The sequence below is a fragment of the Lepidochelys kempii genome, chromosome 7 (genome assembly GCF_965140265.1).
Source record: "Lepidochelys kempii isolate rLepKem1 chromosome 7, rLepKem1.hap2, whole genome shotgun sequence".
NCBI lineage: Eukaryota > Metazoa > Chordata > Testudines > Cheloniidae > Lepidochelys > Lepidochelys kempii.
Window position 1 is genome coordinate 116,710,302 of NC_133262.1, and position 17,622 is coordinate 116,727,923.

At 37.3% G+C, this 17,622-nt stretch overlaps 1 protein-coding gene across 5 annotated transcripts in view; it reads right to left on the minus strand.

Annotated features, from left to right (window-relative positions):
• Positions 1–17,622, minus strand: part of SHOC2 (SHOC2 leucine rich repeat scaffold protein) — a 107,123-nt gene that overhangs the window by 18,931 nt on the left and 70,570 nt on the right. For 4 of the 5 annotated variants that reach the window (XM_073354382.1, XM_073354383.1, XM_073354386.1 and 1 more), the window contains 2 exons: positions 7,802–7,932; positions 1,905–2,093 (listed from right to left, as the gene is read on the minus strand). In XM_073354382.1, coding sequence (XP_073210483.1) covers positions 1,905–2,093; positions 7,802–7,932 — 320 coding nt within the window. The remainder of the gene's footprint in view (positions 1–1,904; positions 2,094–7,801; positions 7,933–17,622) is intronic. The other variant, XM_073354385.1, reaches the window with a different exon arrangement.

Here is a 17,622-nt window from a genome sequence, read left to right on the forward strand (position 1 = left end):
TCAGTAGTTAATTTTGACTTCTTACTCTTTTCAACATTATGTACTGTTAGCTAGGATGTGAACACTTAAGATATGAATAAAAAAAAACACCACCACATCATGTAAAGAAGCTAGCAACAATTCTGCAATCCTAAGGATATGGAGGGTATAAGGTAAACAAAAAAACCTTAATAATAAAAGGTCAAGTACCGTTACAAAACAACTTAAACGTCAGACATTATTTCAGGATCTGGCCTAGGGCAGGCAGTTGGAACAGATACCAGCAGTGCTCACAGGCTCCATGTTTGCTAACACCGGGGTAGTTTTTAAAATAGCAAATACATCCAAATTGCTTATGTAGAAAAAAAAACTGGAATGAAGTTAGACACTCTCACTATTTAGAGTGCTAGTGATATAATTTGGTCTAGAGTGGACACTGTAAATTCTAAGAAATCAGGCTGTTCGAACAACTGGTACATGTGTGACATTAAAGACAGATTGGTACTTTTAAAGAAATGTTTTTCCAACTTAAGGACCCATCTAGATTACAAAAAGGAAGATGTTGCCTCTTTTGTCTGACTTTTCCACATTGCCCTTACACCTGAAAAAAACAACTCTTTCCAAATAATGTGCCAGGCACTATCCTCTCACCATTCAAATCTTTCCCCAAGACTAATTTCTGTTGTGAGGTCAACAAAAATTCAGTCATCTAATAATAGAGGTATTGGAGGAGAGTTAAACATAAGTTTTTACAATACAATAAAAATTTTAACCCCCTTGAAATGACTAAAATGTGCACCAGCCACTTTACTTTTATGTTGTGCCCTCTTCATCTGGTTTAGACTGAAAATAAAGCATAAATTTTTAACAGTGTAAGTAATTAACCATTAAAATAATTTACCAAGGGTTGTGGAGGATTCTCCATGAGTGACAATTTTTAAACCAAGATTGGGTGTTTTTCTAAAAGATCTGCTCTATAAATTATTTTGGGGAAGTTCTATGACCTGTGTTAAACATGAGCTCAGACTAGATAATCACAATGGTCCCTTCTGGCCTCAGTATCTATGAATCTATTTTTGTATTTCAGAAGGCAAGCTCTTCAGGGAAGAGACTATCTTACATAGCTTGAAAGTGCCTTGCACATTGTAGGTGCTGTCACAATTATATAAATATATATATTTAAATATATATAAAAATAATAATTGCTATCATTTATTGATAAATACATTTTCTAAAATTTAATTATATCAAGACATGGGAGGGGCGATTTGTCGAGTTTCAAAGATATATTGAAAATCTCTGAATGTGTATTCTGTTACATATTAAACTAAAGTCACTTCACTGTTACACTATCATCCCTCGTGGCTATTTTCTCCACCTTTAATCTGTCATCATATGCTTATATTGTGATCTTTAGAGGATGTAAACAGTCTCTTTAAAAATATACAGTATCTAACACAATGGGACATGAGTTTTTACTGTGGTCTCTAGGCTACCTCAACGCAAAAATAATAGTAATAACAAGGTCTTAATTTTAGATTTTGTAAATATAAGCTAAAAAAAGGCAATAGATATTTCTTTCCAGGATTCTGTTTTTAATTGAAATGAAATTGCTTTAAAACAAAATATTCTTCTGCAACGTTTGCAATTCAACCATTCAGGTTCCTGAACATACAAAGTACAACCAGCTTCACTGATTTTCATTGTCCAAATGTGAAGGCAATGTGAAAGAGCTAATAGAATAAATAGTGAAAAATGAAATGGATCAGTTACACAGGTAAAGGACGTGTGTCTATGATATCTGAGTAAGGTGACAAAGGGTCCCTTTCATATGCTACAAGTTTATTCTTTGTATCATTAAATTTGTTACAGCTCAAAGAATCTGCTATGGATGTTACAAGCAGTGGAGCATTGCTGTGGCTCACCTTCATGTTCAGCTTACTTAACACTTTAGCTCTAGAGAAAATTCCAAACGGGATTTTGCTGATGCGGTTGTGTTCCATGTTGAGAGAGTAGATTGTGGAGAACTGTGATGGGCCACCCACTGGATATGACTGGAAGCAGTTCCTGGCCAATGTTAAGCTAGTCAGGTTCACAAGACTCGATAAAAGACCCTGGAAAGGGCGAGAGGGTAGGGGAGAACCACACACACACAAACATTCAGGATCTAGTTTCACTTGAGCTTTGCGTTTAGATTTATTTTAACATGTATTCTTTCACTGTATTGGGTCTCTTAAAAATAGCTTCCCCCAGCCCACGCAACAAGATAAGTGTTGCAATCAACTTCAGAAAAAGTTCTCCCATCCATACAGTCTCATCCACAATCACTAGGAGAGGACTGTATTCCTCTCCTCCCACACATTTATGGTGCTAGTATATAAAAAGTACCAACATTTAAAAACACAGCTACTGCTTTTTTTGTAACCTTTTTCTACTTGTAAAAAAAATAAAATAGTGGTTTTGAGCAACACTGATAGCACTGGCTAGAGCCACCCAGAGTGCAGACAGAGGTTGTCTGGAAAGCTCAGTGGGAAAAAAATCACATCAGTCCTCACCAGCATTTCCAATACTGGAGGAAATGCAACCAGTGCTGATGTGACAAATAGAATAGCTATTGTGTAGAGGAGGAGATGCAGCTAATGGTGCTGAATTGTCGTAAGTCATGCTCAAACTGGAAATCAGATATAATTTTTTTTAACAGTGAGCGTAACCAACCATTGGAACAATTTAGCAAGCGTCGTGGTGGAGTTTCCATCCCTGGCAATTTTAAAATCAAGACTGGCTTTTCACTCTATGCACCTGAAGAAGTGGGTTTTTTACCCACGAAAGCTTATGCCCAAATAAATGTGTTGGTCTTTAAGGTGCCACTGGACTCCTCATTGTTTTTCTCTCTCAAAGATATCCTCTAGGCATGATTCTGGGGACGTTCTACAGCCTGTGTTATACAGGTGGTCAGACTAGATGACTACAATGGTCCCTCCCGGCTGTGGAATCTATGAATATAGCAACTGCCCTTTAGAGAATCAGAGACCAAACTCATCCTCACTTTGATGCCACCCCAGTTGAAAATGGATGGAAATAGGTGTGAACCCAATATACTGCATTTCAATGAGGTTTTTTTAAAAAAAAAAAAATACAAATCTGTATTAACTTAATAAAAGTCTATACTATGAATTGACTTGACATCAAGAATGAATTTGCTTTACAGGTTCCTACAATTACTACTAAAGCTTCAGCCACTGATGTCTGGCAGGTCCTTATTTTAAAAGCATCTTGAAATTCAGATAATGTACATACTAACAGAAATAGCCCCCACCCACCCCCCATGTTTAGGCACACTTGAAAAAACATTTTTCAGAAACCCTAAATTTTTTCTGATCTTAATCCTACCATAAAATAATCTAAGTTACTTGTGTGTGTCTTTTTGTGACAAACCAAGAAGAAAAAAAAAAATCAAACAGATCCAAAATAAAACCATTAGAATTAACCAACTGGGTGCTAAGTTTTGTTATTCAAACCAACTGCTTTTAGTCTTGCTTCTTGAGAGTTTTGTGTGTGTGACTAATTAGATTGTAACATCCTTTAGGCAGGTGTCATAAATATAAGGGGAAAGGTAAACACCTTTAAATCCCTCCTGGCCAGAGGAAAAACCCTTTCACCTGTAAAGGGTTAAGAAGCTAAGATAACCTCGCTGGCACCTGACCAAAATGACCAATGAGGAGACAAGATACTTTCAAAGCTGGAGGGGGGCGGAACAAAGGGTTCTCTCTGTCTGTGTGATGCTTTTGCGGGACCAGAGCAGGAATGCAGGTCAGAACTCCTGTAAATAGTCAGTAAGCAGTCTAGTTAGATATTCGTTAGATTCTGTTTTGTTTAATGACAGGTTTCAGAGTAGCAGCCGTGTTAGTCTGTATTTGCAAAAAGAAAAGGAGTACTTGTGGCATCTTAGATACTAACAAATTTATCTGAGCATAAGCTTTCGTGAGCTACAGCTCACTTCATCGAATGCATTCAGTGGAAAAGCATCCGATGGAGTGAGCTGTAGCTCACAAAAGCTTATGCTCAGATAAATTGGTTTGTCTCTAAGATGCCACAAGTACTCCTTTTCTTTTTGTTTTGTTTAAACGGCTGATAAAATAAGTTGTGCTGAATGGAATGTATATTCCTGTTTTTGTATCTTTTTGTAACTTAAGGTTTTGCATAGAGGGATTCTCTCATGTTTTGAATCTGATTACCCTGTAAGGTATTTACCATCCTGATTTTACCAATGTGATTCTTTTACTTTTTCTTTAATTAAAATTCTCTTTTAAGAATCTGATTGCTGCTTCATTGTTCTTAAGATCCAAGGGTTTGGGTCTGTGTTCACCTATGCAAATTGGTGAGGATTTTTATCAAGCCTTCCCCAGGAAAGGGGGTGTAGTGCTTAGGGGGATTTTTTTTGGGGGGGGAGGCGGGGGGAGATGTTTCCAAGTGGGCACTTCCCCTGTTCTTTGTGTAACACTTTGGTGGCGGCAGCTTTTAAACTAAGCTGGTAAGAATAAGATTAGGGGGCCTTTCATGCAGGTCCCCACATCTGTATCCTAGAGTTCAGAGTGAGGAACGAACTTTGACAGCAGGAATCTCAGGTTTGTATCTGTCAGTAAAGCACCCAGACACACTATTGGCACCGCAGAAATAAATAATGAATGTCATATTAATGCTGAAATATCATCTTTCGCTCATTACTATGCCAAGCTTAATTCAGCCCTATTTGTTTAGGTATTGCAGGGATTAAAGATTCACGCATGATGTTACATACCAGAAATATTACAATATCTTTGGAGGATTGGGCCAAAAGAAATCTGATGAGGTTCAATAAGGATAAGTGCAGGGTCCTGCACTTAGGATGGAAGAACCCAATGCACAGCTACAGACTAGGGACCGAATGGCTAGGCAGCAGTTCTGCGGAAAAGGACCTAGGGGTGACAGTGGACGAGAAGCTGGATATGAGTCAGCAGTGTGCCCTTGTTGCCAAAAAGGCCAATGGCATTTTGGGATGTATAAGTAGGGGCATAGCGAGCAGATCGAGGGACGTGATCATCCCACTCTATTCGACATTGGTGAGGCCTCATCTGGAGTACTGTGTCCAGTTTTGGGCCCCACACTACAAGAAGGATGTGGATAAATTGGAGAGAGTCCAGCGAAGGGCAACAAAAATGATTAGGGGTCTGGAACACATGACTTATGAGGAGAGGCTGAGGGAACTGGGATTGTTTAGTCTGCAGAAGAGAAGAATGAGGGGGGATTTGATAGCTGCTTTCAACTACCTGAGAGGTAGTTCCAGAGAGGATGGTTCTAGACTATTCTCAGTGGTGGAAGAGGACAGGACAAGGAGTAATGGTCTCAAGTTGCAGAGGGGGAGGTTTAGGTTGGATATTAGGAAAAACTTTTTCACTAGGAGGGTGGTGAAACACTGGAATGCGTTGCCTAGGGAGGTGGTGGAATCTCCTTCCTTAGAAGTTTTTAAGGTCAGGCTTGACAAAGCCCTGGCTGGGATGATTTAATTGGGTATGGGTCCTGCTTTTGAGCAGGGGGTTGGACTAGATGACCTCCTGAGGTCCCTTCCAACCCTGATATTCTATGATTCTATCTACAATCACAGACAGAATAGCAGCAACCTCTCAAAAATTTCAATCAACTTCAAATATCTTTACTTTTTCTGGGTTGCAGTTTTAATATTACAATTACAATAACATTTTTATAGCATTGTTGTTTCAGGAATGAAAGTTTTTTGGTTTTTAAATTAAGGGTCACTTCACATTCATTATATAAATAAACCATCAAATTACAACTTGCTTTGCTTCATGTCATGGCTCAACAAATTTGCAGGTATTTGAACACAAGAAAAAAAGTCTTATCTCAGAAAAGTCAGTGCAGCAATTTTTTTCCTAACCGTAAACAACAGAACTTTAAGTTGTAGAGATATTAGTCGTATTAAAATCTCATTGTTATTTAGCACGATCTTTCAAGAGGAAATCCTGCCTTTAGTGATTTTATTATTTAGTTGGCATTTTTGGCTCTGTATTTTGCTACAGTACTTTGGGGTTCCTAACACCTTATGGTTTCAAACTGACCTTGGAATTCGCAAAGGCTGTTTTTCAAGTCTGGGACTATACATAAATGTTGTTGATAATATGTATATTATCTAGTGCATATAATTTTTCTAACAGCTCACAAGTAACTAACAATTAAAATGTCTTGGAGGGGAAGATGTAGAGCTTAGTTATACACAATCTAAAGAAAAACAATGCACTCAACATTTATGAAAGCTGTGGGACTGCTGCCTTTCCCAACATATCCTTTTAAGATACAATATTTATTAGGCATTGCATCACGAGCTCTGGCTCATTTTGTATTTCAGCAATTTCTTTGCAAATGGATTTTCTTTCTATTGCAGCCAAGAATGCTTAATTTTCAATGGATTACACTACTGCATTAATATTTGAGCTGCTCCTTTGTCACAACATATAACTCACTGTTAGACTAACACATTTAGGTAAAATAGCACTATTTGTTAAGGGAGAGTTTTTGATTAGGAGTCAACTTACTTTAGGATAAGCAATCAGTTCTCCAGTCAATTGCTTCTGTATGTGTAATAACATTGCAGTTACTTTCATAACATGCTTGGGGGGGTTGGTTCATCTTTGTTCTTAAAAGCAGCTGAGCAACTTTCTCTCAACAGCATTTTCTTAAAGCACAAGCCTACCACAATATTTAATTCTCTTTTGTTTCCAGTCAGTTGTTGCTGAATTTAATAATTCATACACAGAAAAGCAATTATTGTACTTGGGTGCTTTCAATGGTCCTCTAATTTATGTTCACATCTTTTTCCCCTGTATACATGTTCTCTCTTTTCTCATTAGGTAGATTTTAACGATATGATATTTGCAATATAATTTTAGATGTCATTCTTCGTAGAACAGGTTAGGTAGACTGAACAAAATAGTATTAATGTTTGGATCACTAACTGAAATAGAGCAGAATAAACTCTGTGCGTTTTATCATGAAGCCTAAAACTCACCAGTTCTACAGGGTTGAGGAGGGTGGAATGTCCTGTGACTTGGCTGAGGCAGGAGGGAACAGCACAGGACTAGCAGGTGCAACAGCAGAGGCAGGGAGCAAGAGAGCTGGTCCCTGCACAATCCTAACCACCCCAGGATACTGCAGACTGCAGACCTTTTGTAGCTAGTGGGTAGTGAGCCACCCAAGTGAGGGATGCACTGCACTGGGAGCGAAACATTGCTGTAAATTGCAAAGTCCTACATTACATTATGATGGAAATGTTAACATTAAGCAGCAATGACAAACATAGGGGCTTTTTGTCCACCTGTCTATCAAAATAGAACAGTCCTGCTTCAGTTGGAAGTGGACAGAGATCCCTCTTAGTTTTCGGTCTCCTTTCCCCCTGAGCAACTGCAACAGGAATCTCACGTCCATCTAAAATGATAGGCCCCTGGCTTCCTTGTTTAATTGTGTCATAAAAACATTTAGAAAATGGATAAAATGAGTTAGGGTCTTGTTGCCTGATGATTCATCAATTGAATTACTGTCTAACTGGTTAGATATACATGTCAATGTGGCAACACTGGTGGATTTATAGATCTCCAATGTTTTTTTTATATATATATATATATATATATATACACACACACACACGTTAAAGTGAGGCTCATTCTTTAAAGCTTTTGATGTAAAAATCAATCTGCAATATTTTGATGTGCTCACAAAACAAAACAAAAAATCTATTACATTTCCCCCAAAGTGAACATCTTGTGCCTCTCACCTCTGGTAAAGTGGAAATGTTGTTGTTCTCCAAATTCAGTTCATCAAGTTCACTACATTTTGCTAAAGACTTGGGGATTGCTGACAGTCTATTGTACCTTAGGCCAAGACGACTTAGACTGGACAAATTTCCTACAAATGCAAAACAAAGTGTTGTTAATATATGTCAGTTAGGGGTTAGGGCACAGGACAGAGTAAGGAGTCTTGTTCTATTTCTGATTCTTCCACTGTGTGTGCTTAGTCAAGAAACAACCTCTCTGAGGCTCAAGTTTCCCATCTGTAAAATGGAATTACCGCTCCCTTCACAGGGACACTGAAAGTATTAGCTGATGTTCACAAATTACTGTATTTCCTTAGATGAAATATGCAATAAAAGCATAATAATGCATGTGGTTTTCTAAAAGTTTCACAACAGAGAGATACAGTGAGCAATCAATAAGTCAATTTTGTAGATGTTCCACCATTCTGGTCTTTTCACCAGGAAGTTCAGCTTTTACCTGAAATTTTCCAGTTTTTCCCAAAATAACTCATCAAAAGTTACAGTATTTTTCCTATATGCAGTGTTGTTGTTGTAGTCATTTTACTACATTATTATTACAAACTATTACAGTGGTACACAAAACATGATTAGATGAAATGAGATGAAGTTAAGTCAAAGGAAAAGGAGGCTGAATATTAGGGAAAGTATAACCAACAGAGAGATCTGTTAGCTGGGGAATAGCTTCCCCAAGGAACATGGTGAAAGCCCCATTGCCTTGAACTTTTGAAACCAGACTGGACAAAGTGTATTATAAGAAATCGTCAAGTGGATAGACTGAATGATCTAATAGGTCTTTCCCATCTGTAATCTCTGATTCAGCCCAGTTTCTATAGAGACTTTCTGATGAGTCTCTTAATAAGGCAGGAGACACTGAGAGCAGTAGAAATATCTGCCCTGCAGATATTGGGCTGAAACCCCAAAGAACCAGAAGGCACATCTGTACTGGATATCTGTGGCATTTTGCCCAAGAGCACGGGAAAGTGTTTAATTAATTGCAGATGAAGACAAAGCAAAAATTAGGGAAATGAAAGGAACAGTGGCTGAGCTGGTGGCATGTGTTTATAATTACTACTATTATAACTAAAATTGTTAACTACATACAAAGTTTGTATGTCCTAACTTCATTTATAACATAGGAAACATCTCATTTCATTTTGCCAATATTCACAAAGATCTTCAGGGTGAAACAGTCTAGGGATGAGTCAAAACATTCTAACAGCATTTCTCAGAAATGAAATAACTTAACAATCTATTCTATAAATGAACAACAGGCAAACATCACACAAAATCCATCACTTGTTTTTTGCTCTCCGACATGCTTCTGGAGATAGATTTTGAATTCTGAGTGGTGTCATCAGGCACTATGGAGGAGAATGCAATATGAAGTAGAGTAAAGGATATACATTGCCGACTGCTGTTTAGCAATACAAACGTGGGCTATGCCAATGACAAAATTGAAAACACAAAGTGTACTATGTCTAATCACACCAGCAATTTGGGAAAAAGGGAACCTCAAAGCAGCTGCTGTCAGAGGGTCAGAATTATACAGTATTTTCCAGAAAATAAGGTACATTGGAAAATCATTTTTAAATTATCAAAAGTATAAATACCACCTTTCAAACCATCTCCAAATCTGATCTTTGTTTCTACCCCTTTCCGTTAATTCTTCTCCTCCTAATGAAAGACACTTACTAGTGGCTTCAATACATCATACACTAGTACTGACCCTGCAGTGTGCAATATGCCTACTGCATCAGCACACACAGCTCTCCCGAGCCCAACAATTTGGTTGCTAGTCCAGGAGCAGTTAAGTGTCAGACCTTAAGTGGTTCTCATAGCACTTGCACCAGTCTGCTAAAGCTTTTCTTTAATCCAAGCAGGTTGATAAGAGACCTTAAACATCACATTTTTATTACTATCTTCCCCTCTCCCCCATTTCATTTCCATTCCAAAAATTAATTCAGCAGCAGATCGCATGAATGGCTGGAGTTATGGGACTTGACTTTCAGAGATGTTGAGCATGCAGAGCTCCCATTAACTAAAACTGCAGTTGTGGGTGCTCAGAACCTCTGAAAATAAGGTCCTAATGCTTTGCACACCTATTTTAGCATTTTTATCATGCTCATCGAGACAGTCACTAAACTCATACTAGAATTGAAGTGGGATTGTGGGTGGAGAAGCATAATGGTCATCAGAATGAATATTAAGGTCCACAGAAATTGCATTACTGGATAAGACTAGTGATCCTGCTATTCCAGTATCCTGTCTATCTGTGACAAGTACCACATGGTTCAGAAGAAGGTTCAAATCCCAATTATGGAGCAACTTGTCCACAAGAGAAATTTCTTCCTAACTCCCCTCAATTAGTGTTAGGGAGTTTTGTTTTGGGAACATGAGGGTTTATATCCCTTCTAAAGATAAAAATGGGGAATAAGACTGCAGACAGGCTAACCATCTGACGTTATCACTAACAATAGGTAAACCAAAAACAGCATGTGTCCACTTGATTTATTTGGCATGAGTATGTAAAACGAACAGCAACTACAGAATGACTAGGTTCACGTTCAGTTGTATTTTTGTCATTAGATCCATACTTCAACAATTCTTCTAGGCATAACCCTGCAGATGTGCAGGCAGAATGTCTCAAAGGAGAGCAGCATTAGGTATTTATGAGCCTGTCAGTTTGGCATCAAACTGAAGAGAAGTATTAGAGAGGAAAAGCAGCAAGCTATCAATAAACAAGTAAAGATACCTCCAACTCCTCTCTACGGCAAATGTCTTTCAAAAATATTTATACTCCCAATTTTGTGATTCTTTGATACAACTTTTGTTAAGCATGTCTTGCAAGCAATATTAAGCCTCAACTTATTGTTCTTCTAATGGAAGACGCCGATCCTAACAAAACCTCTGCAAAATTATTTTTCGTAACTTTCTTCATGCAAAATCCAGATTGCCTTGAAGAAATCAGATTTTAGACATCCACCTTTGTACCAGTTATTTCAGTTCTCTTTTACTAAATGCAAATTTGGTCAATATTAGAGCCTTTCGTTGCTCTTAGCAGGCTCCGCTCCTTTTCAGGAGGACATACCTTTCATGGGGTCCTAGTTTTGCAGCAGCTGAAGCACAGAATTCCCAATCGCTTCATTAGGGTGGCTAGAAAACCAGGTACTACATGCTTCACAAAGATGTGGCTATTTCATTTATACAAAACTGAATTTAAAAACTGCTTGGGAGAACACAGAAAAAATTCCACAAATTATTTAAATTCAATGTATGTTACTATAAGCAGAAATCTAAATAGGTTATTATAAAATAAATTCTCTGTTAAGGACATTTTCAGATGCCTGGGGGGAACAAAAGATTGATTGCTGCTGTCCGCCAGTTGCTAAGAGGGAAGGTCCGAAAAGAACGAAGAAATGCACACATGCAGAAAGATTACTGATCTGCAGAAAGACCATTTAAGGTGGTTTTTCAGTTTCTCCTACATGATCAGTTTCTGTTTGAGAGAGGAGGAACAATCCCTCTTCTACTCTTTCAAAATTTGAAGAAACATTGTCTAGCAGTCTCAACACAGAACTAGGAACTCCTGAATTTACTTCCAGCTCTGCTACTGACTCTAAGGGACTGAGCAAGGTCCCTCTTTACTGCAGCTTCACCATACTTCCCTCTCCCCTACCTTCAGTTATTTTAAGCCCCTCCAGACTCTTCAGTGAAGAGCACTACAGAAGTGTAAAGCATCACAACAAAGTGAGTAACGATTACTCTGCACTATGTAACTTAATTCGTTATAGGTTAGTTTGCAATCCATCTGGAATTTTTTTTTTAATGTAATGGAAGCACTCAGACCAACAAAATAAAATATGTTCACTGGAACAAGTGACTTTCATATAATTACATTAAAATACAAAGCTTTTTACGTTTATAAAACCTGTGCATTAAAAAGTCTTTCCATTATAGTTCTCTCCCCTTTTAAGATTTATTGGTTATCAAAGGATTTTGATAACCAATAAATTGTCTGCAATAGATAATTGCAGTCTGCAATAGATAATTGCGACAATACATCACAGAGAACACTGAAATCTATTAAACAGAATTGTTAAGGGGGCACATTTCAAATTCTGCAATTTTATAGACATTTTGCAGCAAATTTTGATATCACACTCTCTCTAAGTAGTCGTGTTAGAATGTATATTTGCATTATTATGTATCGTTACATTGTCCTGGTTCACTCATAGATCATTTTCTACTGACTGTTTACTGCTATCACATGTATGAAAGGGCAACTGATGCCATCTTTAACATAACAGGGAACTTGTGGGAACAGGTTAAGTCAAACTGCAAGGCATTTTTCAGATGACAAAAAGAATGTAGTATGCTTAATATGAGGTGTAGACTTAATTCAGGGAACAAAATGTGAGGTTGCAGCATGGCAGAATAGGAACACAGGTTCAGTCAAATATAAGATGCTACAACTGAATACAAGACCTAAAGCAGACAAGACCTAAGTGTTTCTAAAAAGTTGAGAAATGGTGTTTAGTCACCTTCTAGCAGAGGTTGGGTAGTCTTATAGGCAACCATCAATCCACTGGATCATGGTGAAGTGTAAAGGGTTTAGTCAAGTGTCTGATAAATAGTCTAGAGGTAGTCTAACACATATGCAGGCTATAGTACTGTGTTTAAACATGGTTAAGATGTTCCTAGTCAAGGTTAGGCACACAGTGTGGTACAGAAGCTGCCTAAAGCTTACTTACTCTGTAGATATCAGACTTTAGTCTTTGCAGATGTCAATTCAAGCACCATCCACAATCACTAAATGTTACTTCAAGGAATACAGCAAAAGAATACTCTTCCCCATATTTTTAAGACAATGATACAGACCACATAATCTTAATTTTGAAATAAGGAAGGAAGAGGGCAAACAAATGAACTGGTCACCAGTTTATAACTTTCATTAATGACTGTTACCTTCAAAGTGTGTGCACACGCAGTGGATATTAACAAGTTGCTCACAAATAATTAAGCACCCCAAAACCGGACTTCACATTTTATGTTTCATTTTTACAATATTGGCAACCATAAAACATTGGCTCACACTTCTGGAACGTTTTCTCAGCTACGAAAACTAGACTTGATTTGTGGTTCAATCACTCAGGCTTTGAACACAGAATCATAGGTCTGGAAGGGACTGGAGACGTCAAACGAGTGCAGTCCCCTGCACTCATGGTAGGACTAAGTATTAACTAGACCATCCCTGACAGGTGTTTGTCTAACCTGGTCTTAAAAATCTCCAGTGATGGAGATTCCACAACCTCCCTGGGAAATTTATTCCCGTGCTTAACCACCCCGAAAGTTATGAAGTTTTTCCTAATGCCAACCTAAACCTCCCTTGCTGCAAGGCATCAGCACGTATGCAGTCATATCAGACTTGCTTTTCTTCATTCTGTCTTGTTCCTTCAGATCTTTCTTACTTTGCCTGATGCCTCCTCCTTGCATGAATAAAATCATCTATTATTAGTTTTGTTTCTTCATACCATAAAAAAATACTTTTTAAAATGCTGAGTCACAGCTTATATTCCTATATCCATAAATATCATCTGATGGTACCTACCACTGACTAAAAAAATCCTATCCCCAACCTACCATGATGAATGAGTGACCAACACGAATAATATGGGAAATAAAGAACGTTAAAAACATATACACACAAAGCAAATGAAATCCAGAGTTAGTAAACCACAGTTAAGACATCAGAATCAATCTGATTTATACAAAACAACAGTATGTAAGTATTCACTCTATTTAATTTGTTTGCATTGGGGGATTCCTTTTAGATAAAATATGGAAAGTTTAATTTTTCCATTTCAGAGTCGTGGGTGATGGATCCAATAACAAAATGCTTTAGAATATATATTACGGTATTCTGCAGCAAACTGTAAAACACAAGCCAGGACTTCTTCCTCTTAGTATTTTAAATGAATTAATAATCATTAAAGTTTAGTAAAACTAAGTATTTCAATTTTGTTTCTCTGTATTTTTACTTGGTATTCACCCATCCCTCTTATTTAATCAAGGTGCAATGGCGAGTGTTAGAGGTAAAATCTGAAGTTAAAACTTTAACACCCTAAAGTAGCTTCCAGCAGAATTTCAACTGTCTCGCATGCCAATGCCTCTTCCCAAAACATTTGGTCCCATGTGAGTTGCCATTTTAGCATTGGGCTCAAATACAGTGGAGTTGGGCATGGAGTCTAATTTCAGAACCTCGCTCTCTTTTTACTCCTGGACCATCGTTCAGAAATCACACCAGTATCAGAAAATGGAAAATGTGTCCAGCAATGTACCTTTTAATGCCATTAATTAAAGAATCATTTTGGAGCTACCACTACTCCACTTACAACTCACTATTCTTTTCCTAGTAAAATGCCTGTTGCTCTAAATATTCGTAAATATAAGACATATCTGACTATGATCAAGCTAAACAAATTTTAGAAGAACATGTACAAAACTGCAGAATGATGGAAGTAGGTAAGAAAGCTTGTAGATATAGAAAAAGAATTTAAAATGATTTCTTACCTGAATTCTAATGTTACCTGTTGAATTTCTCCCTCAGATAACTTTTTTACCTTTTTTAAAAATAAGAAAACTATTAAATTTACATTTAGGGATGAAACTATTTAAGTTTGCTGAAGAGAAATTATAATTGTAATGTGGTATTGAGTGAACAATTTAAAAAAAACTTGTAGTCCGATGGCCAATTAATTTAAACACTTTACTTCCCTCTGCCTCAAAGGTCTACTAAATTGTTCTTTACCTCATTTTATGTCTCTTTTGGATGCTTCCCCCAAGTTAACATTAGCTGTACTTCAAGTTGGCATAAGGCACTTCATAACTAAAAGCAGATAAACTGTATATTTCCCAAATATGTCTTCAGCACAAAACATTGGCTCGTTAAAAAAAAATCACATTGTATCATAATTGTTTTCATTTTGACTCTAGACTGTCTCTCTCTTTTGCTTTATGGTACTCGGAAAATGCTAGGCTATTGCACAAAGCATATTTTTCTTACAGGAAGTGATCTACATGTAAAGTAATTTACTATTTTCAATCAACAGAAAATACTGATATGACTGCATTAAGCCAATATCTGTAGAACAAGACATTAGGTCACTTCCTGGTAACTAATATCTAAATTGCCATTTGTTACAGTACAAAAGTGCACTTGGAAGAAAGCGTTACTTGAAACAAAAATGATACACTTATACACAGTGACTAAACTGGCTTTGCTGCCCTTTTTAATCTTGGATGTTGCGTAGTTCCTTCCCTACCATTCCCTTCACTCTCCATTACAATTATGCCCTTTTGCTAGCAACTCTTCGTACAGTACTATTAATTTGTGAGGAAACATTCCTTTAGAGTTTTCTGTTTTTATTAGAAATCTTACAGCACACCCAGAAAGCTGTCTGCGGTAAGACAAGGCTCAGCTAGCTAACCAAGCAGTAAATGCTTCTTACCCAAGAAACACCCAGCAAGTGAACAGAAAACTTGACAAATCTTCCCTCTTATAAACAAAATAGGATTCCATTAAAAGATGTTTCCGGGGGGAGTCGGGGGAAAGAGAGAGAGGCTGAGCAAACTAGAAAGGCAAAATAAATTGTTACAACAACAGATTGATTTTAAATTAGATATTTATGATTAACAGATGTCTTTGGCTAAGTTTTTTGCACTGACTAAATCAGTGAAACAGTGCTTAGACATCAAACATGCTGGAACCTGGCAGTGTGTAGATGTTGCAAGAAACACTCACCACACCCAGCCACCAGGTAAGTGTCACAGTGGAAAAATAAAGGGGGTGGGGGGGGCTAAGAAAAAGAGGAGAGATTCAAAAGTTGGAAAGAAAATTCTCCAGCCTAGAAAAACACAAACATCTGAAATAAAGCAAGCCAGACTTTGGATTCCAAGGCCATAGGCGATTCACCGCATCTATCTCCATGCTAAAACTCTCTCACTGAACTATTCTAACCACAAAACAAGCTATAATCTAAAAATCAAGCCACAACTTGCTTTAATGTTGTACCAAAACCGTCATGACTAAGAAATAAAGCCACTGTTGCTGAACTGGCTAAGACTGCCTTTTTTGTACTATGCATAAATGTAGGCCGATCATTATCAATCAGTGGAGTTTCGTTCCCCCCCCCCCCCCCCCACTACCACCAGGACTTAATCGACTTATTCTGAACTTTATTTTATACAGCAACAAATAATGCATTCTGAATGATAGATTCATCCTCGATCAGTAATACTTATATATGACTTTCTGATAATGGCTGATAGAGATTTTTTTTTTCCATTGGTGGAAAAATATAATCAGACTAAAATCAACGACAGTTAGCACAGTGCAATGCTATCTTCCACTAGTCAGCATCTGACTTGGCAGACTGTAGAGCTGCAAAGCACTGATGTTCTGTAGAGATAAGCACCATGCAGGTACAGCTATACATTTAGAGAAAGACCACAAGTAACTTTAAAAGGCTATAAAAATGCCTTTAAAAGCCAAAAATATGCCACTGGGAAAGTTAAACTATCAAGAAAATGTACAGAAAAGCTATCTTTGGCAGATGAGGAGTTGATTCATTGACAGCAACATACTAAAGATGACTATCACTTTTTCAGTAAACCTCACGCCTACAAGAGGCCCGAGCTACTTCAACTGCATTGCCAGTACTTTCCCACTCCTGTTAACTTATAAACTGATTATCTAAAAGTTGTGTGACTCTTTCATATCCTCTTAAGACTATCTTCTGTAAGCATGGTCTTTCCATGTAGCCTATTCTAAAGTAAGTAATGATTGCCTTTCAACAGATCTTTCAATATAGTGTAATCAATATTTTGCATAGAAATTAACACTAATGGCCTAGAACAGCTACGTGGCAAGGGAAGGTGTTCAGGTATAACACATAGGTATTAGCCCATTTAATTGGAGACAATTCTTTCCATAGTTCTCTAGGTGGTAAGCTGCTACTAACCCTTACAAATAGTTTCCATCAAGCTGCTAAGGTAGAAAGAAATTTATCTTAAATATAACTTGACTCAGAAACCTTTTAACAGTCTTTATACTGACTAAATCAAAGGCTAAAAAAAAGAATGAATACATTATTTTACTTTAATTCTTTCTAAAGAATGAACCACATACTTAAGGCTAGAGAATCACAAATACATTAGAAGTACTAAATGACAAGATTCTATTAGGGTGATATGAAGAAAGGAACTTTAAGATATCCAAGCTCATTTTCTGGAATTTATATGTCAGTTAAAATTTCTAGAAATTTTGTGTAGAAATCTTTGAAGCATATTTGATGTCAATTAGAAGAGCATTTATTGGTAGAAAGTGCAAAAATAAAACAACAAGATAAAGGTACTATATTAGGCGCGCACACATAAAAAAAAAGTTAAAATCAAACAGTAGCAACTAGAAAAGGAGTACTTGTGGCACCTTAGAGACTAACCAATTTATTTGAGCATAAGCTTTCGTGAGCTACAGCTCACTTCATCGGATGTAGCTCACTTCATTGGATGCATCTGATGAAGTGAGCTGTAGCTCACGAAAGCTTATGCTCAAATAAATTGGTTAGTCTCTAAGGTGCCACAAGTACTCCTTTTCTTTTTGCGAATACAGACTAACATGGCTGTTACTCTGAAACCTGACAGTAGCAACTGTTTACTGGCCACATACTTAAGGAACAGAGGTGTAGCTACAAAGAAGAGCAACGGAAAGGGGGAAAAAAAAC